The following is a 25,000-nucleotide window of genomic DNA, read 5'->3' as shown; positions in this document are numbered from 1 at the left end:
AATTTTCAAACTCTCGTGGCATGTTGCGATATAAATACTGTAAATTCGAGCATAACAAGGTCATTAAGAATCATTTATTTATCCAGGGCTTGTGATAAAACCGTGATGTAATAGGGGAACGCAATGAAAATAAACTTTCCCAACAATTCGGATTCTTTGCGCCCATATGTAATCCAAGGGGGAGCTGGAAGTGTTGTACAAAGCGGAGTAGACAAATTGATGCCAAAGTCACAATTACTCACTGAATTCCAGCTTTTTACACTTTGTACAGACGATTGTGCGTTTCTAGCGGATTATTTAGTTACAGGCAGGGGAAATGGGAGGGAGGTTTATGGAGAATAATCTGGAAAGCAGATGACATTGTTGTAGTTTTTTTTCCTATATTGTACAGTCCTTGCAGATTTGTTTTTCTTCTTTGTTCCCAAAAAAAACCTGTGAAAACGTGGCATTCGATGTGGAGCCCCCCTGTAAAAAAAAAGTAAAAGAATTGTGATGTTAAAAATCAATTCATATTTTGGGAAATAGTCTCACTTTGCGTCTGTTTAGCACAATGTCAGAGCGCGCAAACTCGCGTGTTTAATTGCCCTGCGAACATTAGCAGATGCTGGTACAAAAGGGTTTTGTTATACATGTGGATTTCTTTATGGGGCTGCTATTTAAGGCCATTGATTGAGATCCGTAAATAGATCCTAAAATAAAATTAAAAAAAAAAAAAGCCCGTAAATGTAGATTGTTTGTGCGTTGTTTCTGTGCGCCCTGACAGCTCCAGTTTACAAATAATAAATAAAAGGGCATAAGGCGAGTGTTACTGCGTCTCTCGTTTAAGAGCCTACAGATTAAAGGCAAATCAATAAAGGCATTATTCAGCCCTTGAACTAAAACTAGCAGCTTGTGAGTGCAAAGTGTCAGTTATAGATCCTGCCAGGCAGTTGGATCAGGCCGATTTGACTCTCATGGAATCCAGAGGATAAATTGCGCAAGGGCAGAGAGGGAACGTGTATTGTGAGAGTATTGTGAGAGTATTGTGAGAGTATTGTGAGAGATGGTATTTTTTATTTCTGTGTTTAATAAACAACTCTTCTGTTTTGCCTGTTGTGACTTGCCACAAATCACTGAAAATGAATTAAATTGTATTTTATAGATATATATATATAAATGCAAGTAAAAGGTGGAAATGAATGTAGTGAATGGCTAATGTAGGCTGTTGTATAGTCAGAAGCATTTTGCTGGATTTCTCAGAGAGGCTGGTGGTTTGCTCAGAGGGTCCCTGGTGCAATGGAAGACCCTCTTGGGGGCTATTTCGCAATCTCAGGCAGTCGCTATTGGTCAGTGTGTGATCATATGCTTCTATTTTCTTCTGTCCCTCACTGGCACCAGGCCATCCCCCTTCTGCTAAAACCCAATGTCGGATAAAGTACTAATAGCTAAAGCACTTGGACTATAAAACACAACAAATCATAAAGCCAGGAAGCACCGCCGCTGCCTCCTCCTCCTCCTCCCAATGAGTTCCTATTTTGTCAACTCCACTTTCCCGGTAACTCTGCCCGGTGGGCAGGAACCCTTCCTGGGACAGATCCCGTTATATTCCTCAGGATATGCGGATCCTTTAAGGCATTATTCTGCCAGCTACGGGGCCACAGGGGTCCAGGACAAGAGCTACGCGCCCGGCCCGTATTTCCAGCAGGCGAGTGGAGCTTACAGTCGGACGGCGGCGTGCGATTATGGCGCAGCGGGATTTTACAGGGACAAGGAGGTTTCGTGCGCTCTTTCCTCGCTGGAGGAGCAGTCGCAGTACAACCAGGAGCAGCGCAAAGCGGACTGTGCGCACAACAAACTGGTGTATGAGGAGCAAGACGAGGCAAAGTGCGCCACTCCTGTCTACCCCTGGATGCAAAGGATGAACTCGTGCAACAGTAAGTTTGTCTGCTGCGACTTTCCAACCAGCTCATCCCCACTTGGGTACAGATCTTACTGGGACAACTACTCTTTATCCACAGCAGCCACACTCTCTCCCCTCAGTCTGACACTCTCTGTCTCACCCTCTACTTTTCACTCTCTCTCTCTCTCTGTCTCACCCTCTACTTTTCTCTCTCTCAGACTTATTTCCTTCTTTGTCCATTTCTCTTCCCAGTTCCCAGTGCTTTTCTGTCCTTGGCTACTACTTACTTTCTGTATCACTGTACTGGGGCATTACCAATATATATATATATATATATCATTAAAGGAATGTTCAGTACAATGGAGCAGGGATTTATGGCTAAGCTCCCCCATTTGCTCAGTCAGGGCCCCCCATTGTACACACAAGAGCTGCTTAGTCTGGCAGGACAGAGCTGGAGATATTTCCTATAATAAGATGATATAAGAAGCACAGCTCACTGGTGTTCAAGAGTTGTGACGATCAATACATCTCATTCGAGTTTAAATGCTGAGATCTGTTCTTGTAACCGGGAAAGGGCAGATAAGGCTGCCCACAGTTGTGCCATGATAGACAATGGCTAACTCGCTGCTGCTGCTGCTTCATTCTGCCTCTAGAGGAGTCTCTACCCACAAACCTTGCGTCCCACTCACTACACAATGTGCTCACACCATCTAGATATCTATCTCTTTACTATCCATCCATCTGTCTTACACACGCACACACATGTCTTCAAATCTAGTGGTTCCATTAGAAAGAGTTGAAGAAAGACATGGCTAGGACAGCAAGTGTGGGTAGGCAGCTGAGCATGGGCTATTGGCCATTATAGTGGTTAGCCACTGACAATCCATATTCTGGCTGAGCAGTTGGAGCATTACAGTATTGGGCAAGATGATAAAAGCACATGGGTAGGAGTGTAGCAGAAAGTATCTAAAGCCCCGGAATTACTACAGAACTGGAATAGATTGTGCTACAGTATTGGATAGGCAGTTGGAGTGTAGGTATAATTACCCCAATGGTTAGGATTCTGGGTTACTGCTGTAGGATTGGATCAGTGGGTATATAGATTGTATTAGTGGGTATATAGATATATCAGTGGGTATATGGATTGTATCAGTGGGTATATGGATTGTATCAGTGGGTATATGGATTGTATCAGTGGGTATATAGATTGTATTAGTGGGTATATAGATTGTATTAGTGGGTATATAGATTGTATCAGTGGGTATATAGATTGTATCAGTGGGTATATAGATTGTATCAGTGGGTATATAGATTGTATCACTGGGTATATAGATTGTATCAGTGGGTATATAGATTGTATCACTGGGTATATAGATTGTATCAGTGGGTATATAGATATATCAGTGGGTATATAGATTGTATCAGTGGGTATAAAGATATATCAGTGGGTATATCGATTGTATCAGTGGGTATATCGATTGTATCACTGGGTATATAGATTGTATCAGTGGGTATATAGATTGTATCACTGGGTATATAGATTGTATCAGTGGGTATATAGATATATCAGTGGGTATATAGATTGTATCAGTGGGTATATAGATTGTATCAGTGGTATATAGATTGTATCAGTGGGTATAAAGATATATCAGTGGGTATATAGATTGTATCAGTGGGTATATAGATTGTATCAGTGGGTATAAAGATATATCAGTGGGTATATCGATTGTATCAGTGGGTATATCGATTGTATCAGTGGGTATATAGATTGTATCAGTGGGTATATAGATATATCAGTGGGTATATAGATTGTATCAGTGGGTATTTAGATTGTATCAGTGGGTATATAGATTGTATCAGTGGTATTTAGATTGTATCAGTGGGTATATAGATTGTGGCAGTGGGTATATAGATTGTATCAGTGGGTATATAGATTGTATCAGTGGGTATAGAGATTGTATTAGTGGGTATAGAGATTGTATTAGTGGGTATATAGATTGTATCAGTGGGTATATAGATTGTATCAGTGGGTATATAAATTGTATCAGTGGGTATATAGATTGTATCAGTGGGTATATAGATTGTATCAGTGGGTATATAGATTGTATCAGTGGTATATAGATTGTATCAGTGGGTATATAGATTGTATCAGTGGGTATATAGATTGTATCAGCGGGTATATAGATTGTATCAGTGGGTATAGAGATTGTATCAGTGGGTATATAGTTTATAGTCAGTAATAGTGAGTTAATATAAGGGGCAATGACTGTAGCACTAGTTAGACAACTGGATGACTGTGGGTTAATAGCTGGTAGATGAGCTGGTGCAGTGGGAATGGGGAGAGCACTAGCAGTTGTACAAGTGTCTATTAGTAGTAAATAAAAATGAGTAGGAGTAATAGTGAGCAGACATGTGGGTAAGGCACAATACAATTCATTGTCCCACGCACACTCTTATTGAATAGCAACAGGAAGTGCTGGGTCACGGGTGGGGGCTGTGCGTGGGTGGGGGCTGTGCGCGGGTGCCTAACGCATCTCTTATCCGTGCAGGTTCTATGTTCGGGCCCAGTGGAAGGAGAGGGAGACAGACCTACACCAGGTACCAGACTCTGGAGCTGGAAAAGGAATTTCACTTCAACCGCTACTTGACCCGGAGGCGCAGGATCGAAATTGCGCATTCTCTTTGCCTCACCGAGCGCCAAATCAAGATCTGGTTCCAGAACAGGAGGATGAAGTGGAAAAAGGAGAGTAAACTACTCAATTCCTCGGTACAGAGCGCGGGGGAGGACGAGGAGAAGCCGACCGAGTGACACTGCGCCTCCGACTGCGTCACCGCAACATTGCGCACTTCTATCCTTGTACCTTGAATAAGTTATTGTTGCACACAGACTGGTGAAAGGAACCTGAATGATAATCCTCCAACTACCTATATGTCTATCACTGTCTGTCTGCAATATCCCTCCTACATGAGTACAACACATCCAGTAAATATCACACACACACACACATTGTATATAAATATATATATGTACAATCGCACACACACACACAATAAAAGCGCACTCCTCCAGGCGTCTTGTCCCATGCACGATTTGGCATAATCATTCTCGCTGTCTATTGTGTGTTTAATTCCTATGTCTACTGAAAGTACAATACTACCTAGCAACAAATTGTGACCTTCTCTATTTTATGATTATTATTTTTTATGTGTTGGTCGTCTGTGTTTTTTTCTACGTGTAGTTTGGAAAGGACTGATGAAGTAGCAGCAGCAGCAGAGTTAATGTGTACTAGTGAGTGCTGCTGCCCGTGTGTATATAGGCATCTCATTGTATCATTATACAAGTCACTTATACTGGAAGCACAAGCCCAATGTCCAGTCTGTAGATTTTACTAGAGATTCCCCTGAGGACCAGGACTGATCAGCTTCATTAATACACAGGCTTTATCCCCTGCATCACAATCAGCAGCAGCAACAACCTGAATCACTAACCTGAATCCCAACACAAGGGACAAAATTCATCTCTCCTCCAATTCCATCCACACGCAGCTCAGTCTGGGATGTTTCATTAAATGTTATTGAAATTACATTTCTGGCTTATTTATTATCCTGTAATATGTGGGGAATCGGGGATGGGGTCGGGAGAAGGGTTAATTGACTTGGCGGCAATAAAAAAAAAAACTATCCTGCATTTTCGAGAGAAAACAAAATGTGCGTTTTTCACGATTATTTCGAGGATTATATTTTAGTCGAGTCTTTTTATTTTTTCTTTTAACACCAGAGATTTTACTGGAAAGAATGAGTTGGGTGAAATGAAAGAGTGCTTTTATACACACATACAAATATATATATATCTATATATATATATCTATATATATATAGATATATATATATATATATATATTTATTTTTTTATTTTGGTGTATATATATATATATATATATATATATATATATATATATATATGGATTTGCCTGCTTACACACACAGCATGGATAGATACAGTAAATAGATAGACAGACAGACAGACAGATAGATGATAGACAGATAGATAGATAGATAGATAGACATAGATATTTGCAGAATTTTGATTACATATTTCTTTGTTTTCCAGTAAAGTTATCTTTTTTTTATTTATGTTGCTTTACACACTATTTTATTGAGGTCCCTGGGTATATATATATACACACACACACACACACAAATATATATATATATATATATATATATATATATATATATATATATATATATATTTATTATTATAAATATATCCAGACATGGAAATGAACAGCCTAAGAAATCCAGAATGAACACTTTAATTTTACTTTCAGTGGGAATATTGATTTATTTATTTATTTTTATCAGTTTTTTTCTCCATGTATTCCTTTGTTTAATATGACAATGGAGGTCGTCATAACAACAATCCCGTGTGTGTTTGAAGTGGTACTAGAAATATAGGAATAGAAGGCAGCAAGGAGTGCAATGAAGGGCAGAGTTCATTTATTTTTTGCCTATTTTATTACGACTTTAGGGGGATGAATAAAATATAATGTAATAAAGGCGAGCGCTGGGCAGGTGTATAATAGACATAGGTGTAGAACAGGTTGAATAATTGTGAGAGATGTGTTTGTGAAATAGTTAGAGCCGTGGGCGCAAAGAGAGACGCTAAAGGATATTTGCAGGGTGTGTATTCACCGCTGCGCTTCCCTGAATGTCCGGTAGGTGTCGCGCTCAGCCAACACGGGAGAGAAGAATTTTCCTTTAGTCTCATTTTTTTTGGCAGCTGTACATTGAGTCGGGCCTAACGATTCTCAGCTCGTCATTATTTGTAACCATAGAGCATGGATTACCTCTTGAGGTCATCAGTGAGAATTTACGACTGGTCAACAAAAGCACGTGATTCGCAAACGCACCCACACCCCCATATTTGGCCGCATACATAGCAAAAAGCAAGTACAGGCTATGGGGATAATTCATTAATACATCATAAATCCTGAGGCTCGGGGTGATCCACAAATCAAAGCCTCCCCAAAAAAAAAAAGAATAATAATAAATAAATAAAATCGCCCAAATGAGTTCTTACTTTGTGAACTCGTTCTCAGGGCGCTATCCTAATGGCCCCGAGTATCATGTGTTGAATTATGGGACTGGCAGTAGCGGCGGCGGCGGCGGCGGCAATGTGAGCGGCTCATACAGGGAGGCAGGAGGCAACATGCAGCCCGGGGCTTATGGATCCTATAACTACACGGGAATGGACCTGAGTGTCAGCCGGACTGCAGCTTCCACCTATGGGGGGGACAACTCGTTCCCAGGGCAGGAGAGCAGCAGGTTCAGGGCAAATCAAAACTGCCCCTTGTCGACCCCCGACCCCCTTCCTTGTGCCAAAAGCCAGAAATCTGAGCTCTCCCCCGCGGATCCTGCCACCTCCAGCGCCCACTTCACTGAGACAGAAGAAACCAGCGCCTCCTCCGAGACTGACGAATCCACCCCCAGAAGCGGGGCTCCCCCCCGGGCTCTACAGGACAACTGCTCCCCGGGAGCGGCCGGGACAGACGGACAGAGCCCCCAGATCTTCCCCTGGATGAGAAAACTGCACATTAACCACGGTACCGCTGCTTTTTGCCTTTTTCTTTCCATGGGGAGGGGGGGGGGTTGATAAAAAACAAAGCCTATCCCCCCAAAATCAAAGGAACAGGGGTGATCTCAGCCTAGTGATCAGACTTATATTATGCCCATAACTGGGCTCTTCATTCTCCTTTTATACCTACAGCCGTAGTTGTGCCTGATTTGTGTAATACTCTTCCGTTTTAATCGCTACAGTAGCAGCAGAAAGTTTCTTTTTTAAAAGACGTTTTTTGAGGCCACATTGAGAACAAAAACTACAATGTAACGGACAGGGAAAGGTTGTTGCTAGAACGCCGGGTATATAGACGATGTGAGACGATGGAGAGACGCCTGGAAATGCGTAAAATAGGGAATATTATTGTGGGGTGTGAATATTTATATCACTGGTGGAATATTGTGGGAAATATAAAGGATTTGGGGTTTTCTAAGGTGAGATGGGAGATACTGTCTTTGTAGAAAGGGCTGTTGGAGCAGGTAGGAGTGTTATTATGATCTCTATAATAACCCCCAAATCTCCCCCCCCCACCCTATGCTATAGACATGGCAGGTCCAGATGGGAAGAGGGCGAGGACTGCCTACACCCGGTACCAGACGCTGGAGCTGGAGAAGGAGTTCCATTTCAATAGGTACCTGACCAGGAGGAGGAGGATCGAGATCGCCCACACCTTGTGCCTCTCCGAGCGGCAGATTAAAATTTGGTTCCAGAACCGGAGGATGAAGTGGAAAAAGGACAACAAGCTGAAAAGCATGAGCCTCGCCACGGGCAGCAGCGCCTTCCAGCCCTGAGGGCTTTGCCAGGACTTGGGCAACTATCGGCAAGTGAAGGCCACAGGACTAGCAGCCACTTCTCATTTCTAGTCGCCTCCCCATGTCTAAAGTCCTCATTGTTTTGTCGCACCAAGTTGCTGCTGCTGCTGCTGCCGGGGGAGATCGCATGTTTTCACAGCTCTTAAATGTTATTCTAACTTATTTATAATAAAAGAAATCAATTTCGGGGTTTTTTTGTTTACAGTTTTTTTTTTTTACATTTTTTTCGGTTGTTGTTTTCCTGTTGCCAGTGAGGCGAGTGAGTGCACTAAAAAGGCTACCCAGTTGTGTCTTTTTTTTCTATTGTAAAGTCTGTGCCATTGGTCATCGGTTAAATAGAACCCCCCCCCCCCAAAAAAAATGATGTCCCCACTAGACTGTACTCGGTGTTTTGTTTATTCAAGTGACCAATCTAAAGGAGTGATGTGTTTAAGTAGCTGTCTGGCTGCCTGAAGATTCCATTCGACATGAGTTTTTTTTGTATGAGTAGTAATAATAAAAATATGATGCTATAAAATCTATGCCTGGAGCCCTTTTATTCCAAGTCGTTTTTATATTATTATTATTATTTTGGGAATCACCTGTACACAAATACTGCAGCACAAAACACAATCTCTGCTGGCTGGAGGGGGTCTCACAATTACACAATATCAATTAGGGGGAGAAATAATGAAAGTTTGGTGGGAAACTTACCCCAGAGCAGAATGAGGGTCCCCTGAATCCAGGACATCCCTGTCCCCTTTGGTGTTTTGGAGGTGGCAAAGTCAAGGCAAAGTAGGTATGACATTTACATGTCAAATGGCTTCGGTTTTATCTTGGAAGTTAGATGGTAAAAATCGCCCAGACCTCACACACGTACCCCCTCACTGGCTCGCAAAAGTCACGTGAGGTCCATAAAGTTAGTTTTATGGTTTTAGGGAGTTGACAATGTACAATATATTTCACAATCTCCAGAATGTTAAGTGACAGTTTAACTGGCTTGTGTGAGGGACCGGCAGTTGCAGAGAGAGAGAGACAGAGAGACAGAGAGAGAGATGCAGTTGAGCAGATGAGACGGTGCTGGGGCAGCAGGCAATGCAGATCACTGCAGAGAGGACATGAGGAGCTGCTAAATGTAAGTCACCCCTAATTTATGCTGCACCCACATACATGCAACTCCAGGGCATCAACACCCCCAAACATTTCAGATCTATATTAAATATATCAGGAGAATATTGGATTCTTCCTACGTTTAACCCTTACAACCTCTCTGATTTGATATAAATGTTCCCTTTATATGTCCACCCCATGGAAAGGCTCCAGCTCTCACCTAGACCCCCTCATTCCCAAACATTCACATCAGGGGGCACAATGTCCATTATTACTAGGAGGATCTGGAAGATGAAGCGAAATTGAAACAAATGAAATATACACTCACGCATATATATATATTATTTTAAAAATGTTGTTATCCAATTTGCTGCAATGACAAGAAGATTTAAATTGCTATAATTGCTGAGCCCTTGCACTTTCTGCCTTCATGGACAAAATGTACAAATGTTGAAGGTTTTTTTTTTTATATAACAGCCTAAATTTAGCTGAGCCCTTCCACTGAACCTGTTAACTTTACTCTTCTCATTTTGTCACCAGGAATGGATTTGTTGGGAATGTTCAGGTGGTTATAGGAGTCAAATGACAGTGTATTGTGCTGGGAAATTGCTCTTCTCTTTAATAATGGGTTTAACTAAGGCCATGATACAAATACAGGGAGGAAAGCAAACGCAGGTCATATGATTGATTGATGGGTGAGAAATACAGACACACAGATTGAGAAGTCCAATTAGAAATCATTACATGACCTGTGTGCTGGGCCTTCATTTGGGGGGTTCTCATGTCTCCTTGTTACTGTCCTAGTTCAGTAGAGTTTGTTCTCTCTCAGGCGGATGGAGTGTTGGAGAATAAACAGGAAACACTGCATTTTTGCTAAAATTTATTACTGATTTCCTGTACTTTCTACTTGTTAGTATGAAATGAAACCAGAAAGACCCTTAATAATGTTATATTCACATTCACAATATGCAACACACCACCATACTCTCCTTACATTGTGTACCCCCAAACCATCAGTAGAATCTAAACCACCTAAAATATACTTCTCCACTGACATAGACACTATATATATATATATATATATATATATATATATATATATATATATATATATATATATATATATATATATATATATATATATAGACAAAGACATCTTTATAGTTCCCCAAAGCAGCCCCTATATTATCTACATTATTCACTTGCCCCCAACATGTATCTATAGACATTTTTCAGAACGACTACTAATTATATAGACATAGAATATAGAATTCTTGTGTTTCTCTCCATATTATTCGTTAGCAAATATACTAAATTGCTTTGTTTTCTCCCCTGAAATTCAAGCTGATTGGATGTATCAGTAAAATACTTGTATTTCGCTTGTGCTGTCAGTGACTGAGCATTCTGCTAAACTTATCCATCATTTACATCTATAATTTGATCAGGTTTCCAGGCTTGAAGTGTTTTATCTGTAAATCGATGCAAAGAACGATTTGTAACATTTGTATTAATTAGGAGATCTACATTACCACTCCCTGTTTAACTCTTTTACAAAGAATATATTTAGTTCTTTGTGCAGAACATTAGATCGGGCTTTGTCCCAGTGTTGAAATATTTTCAGCGAATTAAAAATCTCGGTTTAAGCAAAAAAAAAAAAAAAAAAAAATCCGCCTCCTCAATCGTTCGGTGCGACAGTAATCGCATTGCGTCATCCGGCAGACTGCAGCAATACCACTGCACTTTTAACCTCGCAGCGTTGCAGTTGTGTAGTTGAACCTTGGTTCACCTTTTCCCTCATTATGTTTGAGGAATTTACATTTTCTATAATTACCAGACTGTTTTTCTTTTCTTTTTTTTCTCAAACAAGTCGGCGAATCCAAATGGAGTTTTTTTTTTTTAATGGTTGTAACTGGAGTGATTGAAATCTGGAAAACGATTTAATTAGGAATATCAAATGAGTTGAAAAAGCGCAGCTATTCTAAACGATTAAATCGCCATTTTAGCAGTATAATGGGGTTTGTATGGTGAATGGGAGAAGCGGTGCACATCAATTATTCATAGGGGAGAGGGAGCATTGGGAGGTCAGCAGACTAGGGGAGAGAACTGCAAAGCCCACGTGACAGCCACAGATCACCCCAATTGGGTTATCCGGGCACCAGGCAGTTTGTGGGCAATTTTAATCAGCTTTTGGAATAATGGCATCAACTCCCAGTAGTTTGGGGTGTCTTGGATAAAGAGTATGGGGGAGAGCAAGTGGTGCAGCCTCTCTAATGTTGTTTATATTGATCGGATTCACTTAACAGCTGTAGTTTTGGGGGTTCTGATCCAGCAATAATGTACTAAAAGCCTATGAAGTTTGGGGTATTTATTGCAAAGGGCGGATGTGTGCAGTACCCCAGATTGACCAGCAGAGCCCGCTTTAGACCAAGTTCACAGCTCATTTGTAAAGTTAGAAAACTAAGGGGTCTTTTTTTATCCAGTCCCTATAGTTAAACAGCAAAGCTTCTGTACTGTACTCCTGTCTGTACTCCTGTCTGTACTGTACTCCTGTCTGTACTCCTGTCTGTACTGTACTCCTGTCTGTACTGTACTCCTGTCTGTACTGTACTCCTGTCTGTACTGTACTCCTGTCTGTACTCCTGTCTGTACTGTACTCCTGTCTGTACTGTACTCCTGTCTGTACTGTACTCCTGTCTGTACTGTACTCCTGTCTGTACTCCTGTCTGTACTGTACTCCTGTCTGTACTCCTGTCTGTACTGTACTCCTGTCTGTACTGTACTCCTGTCTGTACTGTACTCCTGTCTGTACTCCTGTCTGTACTGTACTCCTGACTGTACTGTACTCCTGTCTGTACTGTACTCCTGTCTGTACTGTACTCCTGTCTGTACTGTACTCCTGTCTGTACTGTACTCCTGTCTGTACTCCTGTCTGTACTGTACTCCTGACTGTACTGTACTCCTGTCTGTACTGTACTCCTGTCTGTACTGTACTCCTGTCTGTACTGTACTCCTGTCTGTACTGTACTCCTGTCTGTACTGTACTCCTGACTGTACTGTACTCCTGTCTGTACTGTACTCCTGTCTGTACTCCTGTCTGTACTCCTGTCTGTACTGTACTCCTGTCTGTACTCCTGTCTGTACTCCTGTCTGTACTGTACTCCTGTCTCTACTCCTGTCTGTACTGTACTCCTGTCTGTACTGTACTCCTGTCTGTACTGTACTCCTGTCTGTACTGTACTCCTGACTGTACTGTACTCCTGTCTGTACTGTACTCCTGACTGTACTGTACTCCTGTCTGTACTCCTGTCTGTACTGTACTCCTGTCTGTACTGTACTCCTGTCTGTACTGTACTCCTGTCTGTACTGTACTCCTGTCCTTCCAGCCACAAATCCTCCTATATATAAATATATATAAATACACTGTAGGGGCTAAATGATATTAGCCAGTAACCTTGTAACTACCCTTGCCAGAACAACACACAGAAACACACAGCACAACACACCCATGAAACCATCTGCAGAATAATGTACATTCCTGTTCTTGCCCAGCATCAGTTGTGGAGCCATAAAACATTGGCTTCAAAGCAGAATCCCAGGGCAAGTCGCCCCCCAGCCCTCAAGGCCGAGAATATCTATCTATGTGTGTCCCAGGCAGATGCTTGTTAGCACGCCATTCTAGTTCATGGGGTCAGAGTGGAGAGGGTCAAAAGTTTAGCCGTGTGGCTCCATGTTGCACTTCTGCACTGCTGTCAGCCACTCATGAACAGCACCAGCTCCCTCTTTTGCTGGAGAACTTGTAATGGGCCCCTCCATGGTTCTTCAGCTGTTCTGATGTGTTCAGGTCCTAAGGAATGTATCTTGCCAGTTCATTTCTCTGGTTCTGACTCATGAAACAATGTAGCACAAACCACTTCTCCCCCCGGCCCGTTAATTATCTCGTTTGTGTTACATTGTTTCAAGAGTCAGAACAGGAAAGAAAAAGGAAGAAACGCAGTTTTTTTCAAGATCAGTTTCTTTTATATGTAACTTTATAAGCACTGGTCATTTTAATGAATATTGGTGACACTTGTTTTCATTCATACATGCAAATGAGAAAACTAATCAGTTGTGGAGTGCAGCTCCCCTTTATACAAGTGTATTGGTCGTTTCAATAAACTATAAGATAATAAACAAAAGAACATAATATATCCCCAGCTATAGCCTTCTGCTGAAACATTACAATTAGCAATAATGTTTGATACAATAATATCATTTATCTCTCAACACTTGCGAGTGTTCCATAACTTTTATACATTACTGAGATCTAGAAAATGATTATTATCTTGATATACAGGTTGGACACATCTGTATCTCACAGAAAAGAAAAACGACTGTTTCTTATCTCACCCCCAATATAATGTCAGCCAGGAGCCCAGCTCACTGCTCATATACTCTACACCAGCTTTATAATTATGTAATTATGTAGGGTCTGTTTTAACACATTGGGCCTTTGTTAGAAGAAAACTTCTAGAACATACCTGGGTGTAGAAGAAGGCGGGACCAAATCACTGCAACAAAATCCGAATCGACTTAAATTGTTATTTGCAGACAGAGGGTCGCCTAAAAACCACAGGGAAAAAACGACATCAATAAACCCATCGAAGATAATACAATCTGCACATCTCTGCCAGCACATAAGGACACACAGAAGGGCAGGCAGTTGGCAGCTTTATTCTGGAGTCCCAATAGTCAACTTAACCCCTTTATTCTTTTTTTTCTCAGTTTCTCTTTATCTTTTTTTATTTCCTTTGTCAAAATATCTACTCTATGTGTGTCCTCTTATTATTTTTGACCTTATATTAATCGTAATTCCTATCTATCTATCTATCTATCTATCTATCTATCTATCTATCTATTATCTATCTATTTATCTATCTATCTATCTATCATCTATCTATCTATTATCTATCTATCTATCTATCTATCTATCTATCTATCTATCTGTCTATCACTCTATCTATAGACATATCCTTTCACTGTATATCTATATCTATCCATCTCTCCACATTTCTATCTCTCTATCCATTTCTCTATCTATCTATCTATCTATCTATCTATCTATCTATCTATCTATCTATCTATCTATCTATCTATCTATCTATCTATCTATCTATCTAGTATCTATTTATTTATCTAACTAATTCTCTCTCTCTATCATAAATAGCTAATTATATAAATCTGCGATAGTTAGATGCTAGATGATAATAGACAGATATGGCTAGTGATCTTACAGACTCATCATACACAGACTGATCTGCGCATGCCTTCTAGCATCACATACATCCTGTGCTGAAATGTCACATCCAATATAGGTAACATCAACTTTATCTTGTTTACACCAACTTCTCAACTTTCTGTGGGATCCACAGCCACTCTGAGAAAGACTTACTTTTTACACAAGTTTTTAATTTTTCAACCATATTAAATTCGCATGATCGGGGGGTTGTTGTAATGTAATGGAAAGTAAAGCTATCCTTCACCTATTTGTTTGTTAATCTGTTTTATCTATTTCTTAATCGCCTGCCGACTATTCCCTATCTATGAATAATAATAACAGTAATAATAATAATAATGATAATAACAATAACGATAATACTAATAATAATAATAATAATAATAATAATAATAATAATAATAATAATAATAATAATAATAATTATAATAATTATAACAACAATAATAATAATAATAATAATACATCTTTATATATTATTATACAATGTCAGACGTATTTAGTAAAGCAGTTTGGGGAAAGACCAGAGACAGCTGAACGAACACAAGCTGAGTAACACGATATAGAAGGTATCTGTTTACCAAAACCTACGACTTTTGAATTTTTAATAGCTAATTCGTATTTACTTTTTAAACCCGTTAAAACATCCTAAACTGATAATAAGCCGCCCATATCTGGGAAAGCATTAAACTTCTATCAGGGAAAATTAGTAGTCTCATTAATCTATATATTTGTTTTTTTTATTTCGTTCCTACATTTTGGATCTGTGTGCTTAATTGTAATTGTGAGTTGAAACCTAAATTTTCATGATTAAATATAATTTTATATGTATATATATATATATATACACACACACTGTAGAGGAGATTTCAGTCGGTTATATATCTATCTACACAAATAAGCACATCCATATTTATCTATTTAATCATATAATGCTACTTTCGTTTGTTTGTTACAAAATGTTCACATGTGATTTATAACAATACTTTTATGAATATGTTTAGATGTGTGAAATGTTAGAAAGTAAATGTAGAAGGCACGATTACTTTTGAATAAAAAAGGTAAAATGTTCGTTGCATTTTGAAAGGATTTCTTTGCACATATAATGGCAGGAATGTAAAGAAAAAAATGCAAATGTACATCAGAAACGGTTTGGCCGCAGAAGGGTTAAAAGGAATGTGACAGATGCCAGCAAAGTGTCAGTTCTGGTGGAGGCTCTCCAAGTAAATTTGCTGGGCCATTTTTCTTGCCTGTGATGATTCAATATAAGGCAACAATTAAAGGAGCCGAGTGTGGCGAGTGGGAGAGGCCAAGCAGGGGTGAAACGTAGGTCACAGCTTGAAACGAATATGAATTTGCCAAAGGGCTCGCACACGCCACGCCTGGCTCTTTAACAAAAGGCTATTAAAAAGTATGAGATTACCCCCCACCCCAAAAAAATAAATAAATAACTTGGGGGATCTTTCAGTCAAGACTCCTCAAAAGGCCTCACCCCATGGAGGAGCAGAGATGTGTGAGCTGAGAATAGAGACTAGTGGGAGGTTGCAGGGTCCCTATATGTATGTACTGTATATATATATATATATATATATATGTGTGTGTGTGTGTGTGTGTGTATATGTAGTGCACTTGCCTTTATTCTCCCTTTAAAGCAACGAAAGCAATGGGCAGAGTAGAAGATGGCACGTGGATGAGCCACACAAGGTAGGTGGTTCCTGTGGGTGGAAGGGAGCAGGTGGGTGGGCAGGAAATCACCTGGACAATGAGGGGCTTCTGCTCATCCAGAGAGAGAGAGGGGGGTGCAGAGTCTCTATAGCACTTTATACAATGGCCGATCGATTTACTGGAATGATGTGATATTATTTTCTGTGGTGCTGCTAAATATTGCCCACAGTGAAACTGGAATCCCCCGCAGTAACGATACACTGGGGGCCTCCCTAGGGGTCAGTGCTAGAAATGGTGCAAAGACAATTCTATATATATATATATAAGTACAATAAGGGCACAGCACTGAATGTTCCATGCGCACCCACCTGTGTTACCTGCCAGTGCCCATTCCAACTCATCCTCATCCATAGGCTCCTCACAGTTTACTAAAGCTACATTTGTTCCATCGGTTTTATTTGTTTTATTTGATAGCAGCTGAAAATATGTCTAACAATATTCACGTTTTCTAATTCCTAAATGTAAAAGTGCAGGTGTTGGGCACGTTCTTCTGTCAAACATTTGCTATAGGTGGGGCGTTCTTCAGAGGTAACTCTGTGATGTGTACATACAATTCTCTTTTTAATAAATCTATCAGACGTTAATATTACGAAGTTGTTGGCATAGTGATAAAAGAGCTTGGAGAACCATCAAGATTGGATCCTCTATTTGGATCACTGCAAGTAGGAGAAATCGCTGCAGCTGAAATTGTCGGCGCTTTTTTGCAGCAGAGCAAGTTATTGACTCTGTGGAAGAGTTAAAATCCAGTGCACTTTAATATGTGTCACAAACTGAAATTATACATCACTTATAGAGCAGAACCCAAATCTGTACAGAATTTACTGCTGCAACAAAAAAAAAAAACCTGCGTAATTGATTCATATCCCCATAAATCTTGCCAAGTAATGTAAATGTTTGTGTATATTCCTCTGAATTGTACATGTCCTAACCCATAACAGCAACGTGTTTTATAGACAGTGTTTCAGGGATTCCTTGATGTGGCCCCTCGGATGCAGCTGTAAATCACCAGTCATTTGGAGTAAAACTTGTCCCAAAATCTTATTTATTGCAGGTGCGCATGAAATGCTCATAGAAAAATACTAAAGAGAGAGATTCGTGTTTTTTTTCTTTGTATCCTGCATAGGAATATAACGAATGGAATACACAGAAAATGTCATTGTGCTTATATATTAAATATGTATATATACTACTTTAATCTAATGTGTCTGTGGAAAATGTGCCAACCCTAAAACTATACGAAGGTTTTTCATCCAGCCAGATATTTTGGATTTATCAGTAGTAGGTATTGTGTGTGTATATATCAGCAGATGAAGATATCTGTCCTCTGTATGTACCCTGTAGATCCGAATTTGTGTAAGCACAATCATATCACAAATTCGTGTCTGGGGGGATATGCAGTCGACACAAACGCTACAGAAAGACGCAATCGGCTGCGACTGTGACGCACAGCTCTGGTGGAGGATTGGGCAATGGGGGTTTAGTTGTAAATTGTATTGATGTAATTGGGGGTGAAGTTGTTATTGGAGTGTAAGCACAAAGTGTCACAGCTCCCCTTATGCTGAGACTAGTGAGTATGTCGCTCCCTGTTGCCAGACTGGGCATTACTGGGACTAATTGGGATTTAGTAAGGCAGGTATCCCGAATTAGTTGATGAATTACCTATCGATCCCAGGTCAGGCGTATTTGTCTCTGCCAGTTGTCCCTGCAGAACATTCTCTGCAGACTTTGGGCAGATCTTGTGCTTCAGCTGAGAGCAAACAACACACACACAGACACACAGACACACCTGATCTTACTCTCTCATTAACCCCTAATGATCAGCAGCATTATATTATAATGGAAGAGGTGTAATATTGTAATGTTGGGTGTAACTATGGGAGCAGGAGTGGGGGCACAGGGAACCTGACTAGTGTTAGTGGGGGGGGGGCACGTTTCCATATCCGGCATCGGTGGGCGCGTTCCTATTGGCTCTCGGTGTCACATGGAAACCCAACTTTGTTCACTTGACAGTAAGTAGGAGGGTTTTACGAAACAGGAAAACGTCCAGGGCTCTAGGAATAAATTGGACCTTGTTTTTTTTTGGGTGCAATTGAAAAGAAATAAATGAGAATGAGTTCGTTTTTGATCAGCTCCAACTATGTGGACCCCAAGTTTCCGCCCTGTGAGGAGTACTCCCATAGTGATTACTCTCCGGGGTATTACGGCAGCCAGAAGAGGGAGAGCAGTTTTCAGCATGGGGCACCCTACCCTCGATCCGTGTCCAGCAATAGCAGCAGCAGCGCGTCCTACTCCTCCTGCCAAGGATCTGTGCGTCAAAGCGCAAGGCTGCCTCACTCATCTGGACTTGTCCCAGGCGAGAAAGCGCACTTGGAGCCCCACATGCCCACCAGTTCGCCTCCATCCTGCAGCCTCAAGTCCTCAGAGCACAAGCACCCCGACTCCCCGGAGCAGGACCCCGTGGTGTACCCCTGGATGAAGAAGGCGCACATCTCCAAGGGTAAGTCTCTTCTGTTCTACCTCTTATACCAGCAGTGGTGCGTCCTTTCAGATTTACTGTCGCCTGTTTGCAGGCCACTATAATTACATCCTCCATAAATTTTTACTGCTCTACTTGGCCAACTGCCTTTGAAGTAGAGTTACCATCCTCCTCCAATTTCTCCAGTGCCTCCTTTAAAGTAGTGTGGGCCTTCCTGCATGAAGCTTTTATGATCTTCTAATTTGTGTTTAAGTGCCAGATTGGGTGCACTTTCACTGCTCTCTGTCACTTTAACGCAATACCATTCATATGATATGGGCAATGCTACACTCACAGGCCAATGCCGTTTTATTTGCTGTTTATGCCCAGTGACTGTATCCCCAGTAATAAAGTGGCCATTGTGTGTGATTCTCTTGCAGCCACTTCCACTTACTCTGATGGAGAAGCCAAGAGATCCCGTACAGCTTACACCAGGCAGCAAGTGCTCGAACTGGAGAAGGAGTTTCACTACAATCGCTACCTGACCCGCAGGCGCAGGGTGGAAATTGCGCACACTTTGCGCCTCTCTGAGCGACAAATTAAGATCTGGTTCCAGAACAGGAGGATGAAGTGGAAGAAAGACCACAAGCTCCCCAATACCAAGATCAAGTCTAACCCTTCTGTGAACCTCCAAATTGCAGGGGGGTCCCCGAATCAGAACAAAGGGAACCATGTCTGCCAATGACATCCCTAGGACTGCTGAAAAAAAAAAAGATAAACTCGACTCTGGTTTTTGTTTCTAATTTATAAAAGGGGAGAAGAGACTTGGCTTGGTCCCCCCCCCCGCTCATCCAGGAGAAGCCTGTAGATAGATTTCAGATTTGGAGAAGATAGATCTATGTTTCATCTTTAATCACGCCAAACCCTGGCCCATTTGTCATGTTTACACTGCGGTACAAAGGCTGAACCTCATCTGACAGAACCAACGCTCATTTTAATAAATGACGCCACCTGTCCCCATGACTGGATCCTTTCTCTCCCCTTTTTTTTCTGCGCGTTATATGGTGACCAAATGCATTGCGGTAGAGTGCTAGCTCTGAGGGTTTCTGTTGCGCAAATCTTATTGTTTGTCAAGTCATTGTTTTTCACTAGCAACCTGTCAACCTCAGACTGGGGACTTGCTTGGATCACACAGTTTGGGGCCTGAGATCACACAGAAGCCAAATTCACAATGCACAATTGTAGCTTCTGGCACTGTAATATATATTTAAGAAATTGATCCTGTCCTCTATAGTAGGCACCCCTACCCACCCAGTTTTATGTGGAAAATGCCTTTACCTGTGTACATAGTTTACCAATAATAAAATATTTTTGCTCAAGTCAATGTGTGTGTATGTGTTCCACATTTGTGTGTTGTTGTTATGGATGCAGAACACCGTGTCCTTTTTGTTGGCAACATCTGCATCTGTATTTGTAAGTAATGTTTATTTTCTACATTGAGAGGTTCATAGGCAGTGTAATGCAGCTACACAAAGACTGGGCCTATTGCAAATAGCACTTAGAGTAAAGCTGAAAGTTTATTTTAAACTTGAGACACCTTTCCTTAGCCTGGAGGCGCCCTGAAATCAGGCCCCTGTATTGAATGCGTTAATGAGGCCAGCTCCTTGCACAGATGTTCCTCGGTAAATCCAGGTTTTCCCTGTGTTTTTATATTACAAAGGCACCGGCCGCTGCAATAGCTCAAACTCTGACAAGCAAAAAGATAATCAAAATGACAAATGAGTTCTTTTGTGAGACACAGATCTTGTATTAATTTTCATTTTCGTCCTCAGACGGAATTTTTAGCCAAGGATTAAATATCAGTTTTCTTTTAGAAGTATTTAAAAAAAATGTGTTTTTTTTTTTATTGCATTTTTATTGTATACCATTTTTATTTTTTTATGATTTTGTTACATTTTTCACACCAAAACATTACCTTCAAAGTGGTAAAGAACGAAAAAAATGATTTAAATAAGCCAATAAAAATCACACTAATCTCGTTTGTTGCTTTTTAGTCAGTTGTGTATTTTTGTCGCAAAACTTTAGAAAGCAAAAACATCTAATTATCTTCTGCCTGGCGTTAAATATATATATAAATATATATATATAATCCAGTTCTGTGGCCTCAAAATGAAATAAAAGCTCTTTGGGAGCAAACGAAAGGCTGGGGGCAGGTTTCCTCTGTTTCGCAACCATTATTTTGTAGACAAGAGTCCAAGAAAAATGAGAGAATTATACAGAAAATCATTAATCACTTCTTTTTTTAAGGATAAAATACTTATTCCCCGTCTTTGTTATTCAACTGCAGATCTGTAAGGAGCTTCTGTCTGGAGACAAAAAGGTGCACACGGCTCGTGGATTCTCCAGAGAACTGCGGATGAGAATATTTTTTCTGCACTTTGGAGAAGAGTAAAAAACATGTCTTGGACATTAGCAGATTCGGGCAGCAGGGGAGCAGGGCCCAGGACCTCTCAAGGTAACACTCCTCTGTCAGGCTGATTGCATTTTATTGCTTTATTGCCTCCTGTCTAAGTGTGCGGTTAAAAACAAGCCTCCCTTTGAAGTTTCTTTGAACTGGATTTCAAATTATTGCAAAGGGCGAAATAAACATAGTTAAAATACCAGAGCGTTTTAAAGTGAGATTGTGATCGAGATATTAAGGCCCGAGCCAAAGCCTCGAATCAGAAATGTAAATCCGAAAATGACACATTCAGCAAAGAAACAAATGAGTGTTTTTAGTGTACAATGTCACCCCAGTCTTAATACAATCTAAACACATTGGAAATCAGCCGTAAATCAAAGATCCAGACAGATTCGAGTTTGCAAAGCCGCACAAATATTTTGCTTTCAGACGTTACTCTTGTTCTTTTTCTTTACCTTTGTTTTATCCCCACCAAAAGGAAACCAAAAATGGATGTGTGGAACAACAAGCTGCTGAGTATACTGAGTTTGGGGGTTAAAGTTCTCATGGGGGCTCCTATAAAGGAAAAGAATGTGCAAGGGATGGGTGACGGGTTCATATTCAGGGCAAGTTGGTGCAATAACCAGAGACTGACCTGGGAATCTCAGTGACCTCTGCAGGGCTGGACACAGGGATGGCTCACATTTCCTACAGAGAACAGGCCAAACAAACTGAAACATACAAACACAGCACGACTAACCTTGCTTATCAGAAGGCGAACAGAAGACATTTTAGGCAGAAAATAAAAATAAAAATCAAATGAAAATTTCAATGTAATACAAATAAAAAACAGGCCAAAACTCTAAGATTTATACCTTGGGCAAATACACTATAGGGGCAGATTTATCAAAGTGTGAGATTAGAACTCACCACAGAAAAATTCACCTTCTATTTATCCCCATGGATTTTTTAGAATTGTATTTATCAGTGGAGTTCTCCATTTGATAAAAATGCTTTTAAAATTCCCACAGGAATGAATAGAAAGTGAGTGAGGTTTTTTTCTGTGGTGAGTTCTAATCTCACACTTTGATAAATCTGACATTATGAGTAGGATTAGGAGTGTATATGGGTTTAGCTATAGCAGAAATACAACTGCAGTTCTACTGCAACATTATCCCCCACCCCCAACAGACCCCCTCCTCTACCCCCTTTTGGGGTTGCAACAAAAATATAGGTTTGGAAATACAGATTAAGCAACCGATTGCAAAAGAGCCTATTCTCAAATGTAAACACATATAAATTGTGCCATTAGGCGACTGGCAGAGGATCATATGGATTTAAGTGAGCCATTATTTTAAGCACCTTCCCATTATAGCGTCTCAACAGTTTATTATGTGGCTGAAACATTACATTGTGTAATACACACGAAGCTGTTTGCCTTGAAACGTTTACACAGGAAGGAAGGGAGGAAGAAAGGAAAGAAGGAAGGAAGGAAGGAAGGGAGGAAGAGTGGAAGGAAGGATGGAAGGAAGAAAGGAAGGAAGGGAGGGAGGGAGGGAGGGAGGACGAATGGAAGGAAGAATGGAAGGAAGGAAGGAAGGAATGAAGGAAGAAAGGAAGGGAGGAAGAGTGGAAGGAAGGAAGAAAGGAAGGAAGGGAGGAAGAGTGGAAGGAAGGAAGAAAGGAAGGAAGGGAGGGAGGGAGGACGAATGGAAGGAAGAATGGAAGGAAGGAAGGAAGGGAGGGAGGAAGAATGGAAGGAAGGAAGGGAGGAAGAGTGGAAGGAAAGAAGGAAGGAAGAAAGGAAGGAAGGGAGGAAGGAAGGAAGGAAGGGAGGACGAATGGAAGGAAGAATGGAAGGAAGGAAGGAAGGGAGGAAGGGAGGAAGAATGGAAGGAAGAAAGGAAGGAAGGAAGGAAGGAAGGAAGGAAGGAAGGAAGGAAGGAAGGAAGGAAGGAAAGATTTTATTATTCAATAACCGTTTGACCTTGGCTATAGAGGGAGGAAGGAAGGAAGGAAGGAAAAAAGAAAGAAAGAAAGAAAGAAAGAAAGAAAGAAAGATAAAGAGTTAGTTGTATTAGTCAATAATAATTTGCCCTTGGCTATAGACTATGGAGAGAGAGAACGAAAATGATAGGGAGAAAAGACTTTACAAGACAGTAGTAGTTTTGTTGGCAAATAAACGGAATGTCATAAAGTCCAAGTGTTAAACTTGATGCAGATGGATTAGTGTTGCAGAAATAACAGGAGTAAATGTAGTAGGTGTAGAATAAGGAGTGCAGGGAAGGAGTGCTGTGTGTTAGTAGAGAGAGAGAGGGAAGAGATGGCTATTGTTCTCTCACATCAGCTCTCACACACACACAATTCTCTGCTTGCTCCGCTCAATGACAGATTTATGATGGCCAATAAAAACAGCGTGTTTAAATTCTTAAATCAATCTCCCTTACTCATTACATAAACTAGTGTTCTTTTATCTTTCCTGCAAAAAAATGCTTTCATGCCCTCGCCCACGAATTTCACCTCCTTCGCAGTGTTTAAGGGAAGTTTTAAGGGAATTTCGAGTTAAATAGGGTATATTTTATATGATTCGTTTCCAAGCCCTTACTTATAACATACCAGTGATAAACAAACGTCGTGTTCCATATATATACATACACACATAAACATACAAACGCCAGGTGACAGGATTCGTTTTAGGTACAGATTTCTGCTGCACCCCAATTATTTATTGTAGGTGAAATGAGAGAGCTGAGAATTGTGTGAGCCTTTCATTGAATTGCTGGTGTAGAGTATGGAAATGCTGGTAGTCATCTACATGTCTTTGTATCTATGTGCAACCTACATCACCTTTATCTGTATATCACAATCGTGCTATATGTTCATACTATTTATATATGAATCTTTTCTCTATACATCCATGTGCCTAATTCCCTTCTACCATCCAATCCCCCATCTACTTTGTCTCTCTCGTTTTAACCTCCATCTTTTCTCCCCCCTCTATTCTCTTTATCTCCCCCTTTAATTCACACTCACGTGCTCTATGTTCCTTATATACTGCATATCCAGCACAGGTACTTTCTTCACGTGCACACACTATGGGTATAAATACTTATATTCCCTGTAGGGGGGAAATTAATTTCTATTAAACAGGTTTCCTATTGAAAGAATGGATCAATGCTAAAGGGGAAAATTGCCCATGTTGTCAGAACCAGCGCTCTCTATAAATGCATTATTATTATTATTATTATTATTATTATTATTATTATTATTATTATTATTATTATTATTATATCATTATTATTATCGATAATAATAATAATAACCAGCTATACCACCTTGACAGGGTTCGTTTTTGAGGCTTCTCTTTATTTTCCTTTGTGCTGAAGAAATAGTTGTTTTTAGTAAGAGCTGGGAGTCGGGACTGCAACAATATACAATGGCATCCTATGGCAAACGTGTCATTGTGCTAAAGCTTTATTGGGGGCAGTGCCATTGTTTGGGGAGAAACTGGGAGCCACATAACTTACATGATCATTATACATAAGCTACTAAACCTGGTGTGTGTATGTATATATATATATATATATATATATATTGTTATTTATTGTATGTCCCTATGTTATTAGAGCCTGTGTTTTTGTGGAAGGTCATAGTGGTCCTGTGTGCATGGATGTCAGACCCCCCTCCCCCACCCTTGTCACGTGATTC

The 25,000-nt window shown here is 40.5% G+C and overlaps 4 protein-coding genes and 1 long non-coding RNA gene across 7 annotated transcripts in view; 4 read left to right on the top strand and 1 right to left on the bottom strand.

The window, feature by feature from the left end:
• LOC108702522 overlaps positions 1 to 25,000 on the bottom strand; it is a 103,508-nt gene that overhangs the window by 1,584 nt on the left and 76,924 nt on the right. Inside the window, exons 4-5 of the long non-coding RNA XR_001933300.2 lie at positions 13,918 to 13,999; positions 1 to 465 (exon numbers count right to left, since the gene is read on the bottom strand). The exon at positions 1 to 465 is cut by the window's left edge and continues 1,584 nt beyond it. This is a non-coding gene — a long non-coding RNA (uncharacterized LOC108702522). The remainder of the gene's footprint in view (positions 466 to 13,917; positions 14,000 to 25,000) is intronic.
• The window catches only part of LOC108702517 (homeobox protein Hox-B3a), a 48,553-nt gene that overhangs the window by 4,032 nt on the left and 19,521 nt on the right, over positions 1 to 25,000 (top strand). For 2 of the 3 annotated variants that reach the window (XM_041578020.1, XM_041578014.1), the window contains exon 2: positions 21,200 to 21,367. The gene's annotated coding sequence lies outside the window, so the exon portion shown is untranslated. Of the gene's footprint in view, positions 1 to 9,275; positions 9,426 to 21,199; positions 21,368 to 25,000 lie in introns of those variants that run through there. The other variant, XM_041578016.1, reaches the window with a different exon arrangement.
• hoxb6.S (homeobox B6 S homeolog) lies at positions 1,465 to 5,463 on the top strand. The gene is given in 2 exon segments (NM_001096910.1): positions 1,465 to 1,913; positions 4,429 to 5,463. Coding segments are annotated over 2 exon segments (672 nt in total). The 5' UTR covers positions 1,465 to 1,501; the 3' UTR covers positions 4,689 to 5,463.
• On the top strand, positions 6,203 to 8,828 carry hoxb5.S (homeobox B5 S homeolog). Its single transcript, XM_018238032.2, has 2 exons — positions 6,203 to 7,485; positions 8,043 to 8,828. The coding sequence occupies exons 1-2, from the start codon at positions 6,951 to 6,953 to the stop codon at positions 8,288 to 8,290; spliced, it is 783 nt and encodes a 260-aa protein (XP_018093521.1). The 5' UTR covers positions 6,203 to 6,950; the 3' UTR covers positions 8,291 to 8,828.
• On the top strand, positions 18,444 to 20,231 carry hoxb4.S (homeobox B4 S homeolog). The gene is made up of 2 exons (NM_001096264.1): positions 18,444 to 18,894; positions 19,293 to 20,231. The coding sequence occupies exons 1-2, from the start codon at positions 18,501 to 18,503 to the stop codon at positions 19,595 to 19,597; spliced, it is 699 nt and encodes a 232-aa protein (NP_001089733.1). The 5' UTR covers positions 18,444 to 18,500; the 3' UTR covers positions 19,598 to 20,231.

Source organism: Xenopus laevis, chromosome 9_10S (assembly GCF_017654675.1).
Source record: "Xenopus laevis strain J_2021 chromosome 9_10S, Xenopus_laevis_v10.1, whole genome shotgun sequence".
In the NCBI taxonomy this organism is placed as follows: domain Eukaryota; kingdom Metazoa; phylum Chordata; class Amphibia; order Anura; family Pipidae; genus Xenopus; species Xenopus laevis.
The sequence above is the reverse complement of the archived record's forward strand: the minus strand, read 5'-3'. Positions and strand labels throughout refer to the sequence as shown.

Coding starts and splice junctions, on each gene's coding strand:
- hoxb5.S (XM_018238032.2), top strand. CDS start 6,951: ATGAGTTCTTACTTTGTGAACTCGTTCTCAGGGCGCTATCCTAATGGC. Junction 7,486..8,042: donor AAAACTGCACATTAACCACG/GTACCGCTGCTT, acceptor CCTATGCTATAG/ACATGGCAGGTCCAGATGGG.
- hoxb4.S (NM_001096264.1), top strand. CDS start 18,501: ATGAGAATGAGTTCGTTTTTGATCAGCTCCAACTATGTGGACCCCAAG. Junction 18,895..19,292: donor GAAGGCGCACATCTCCAAGG/GTAAGTCTCTTC, acceptor ATTCTCTTGCAG/CCACTTCCACTTACTCTGAT.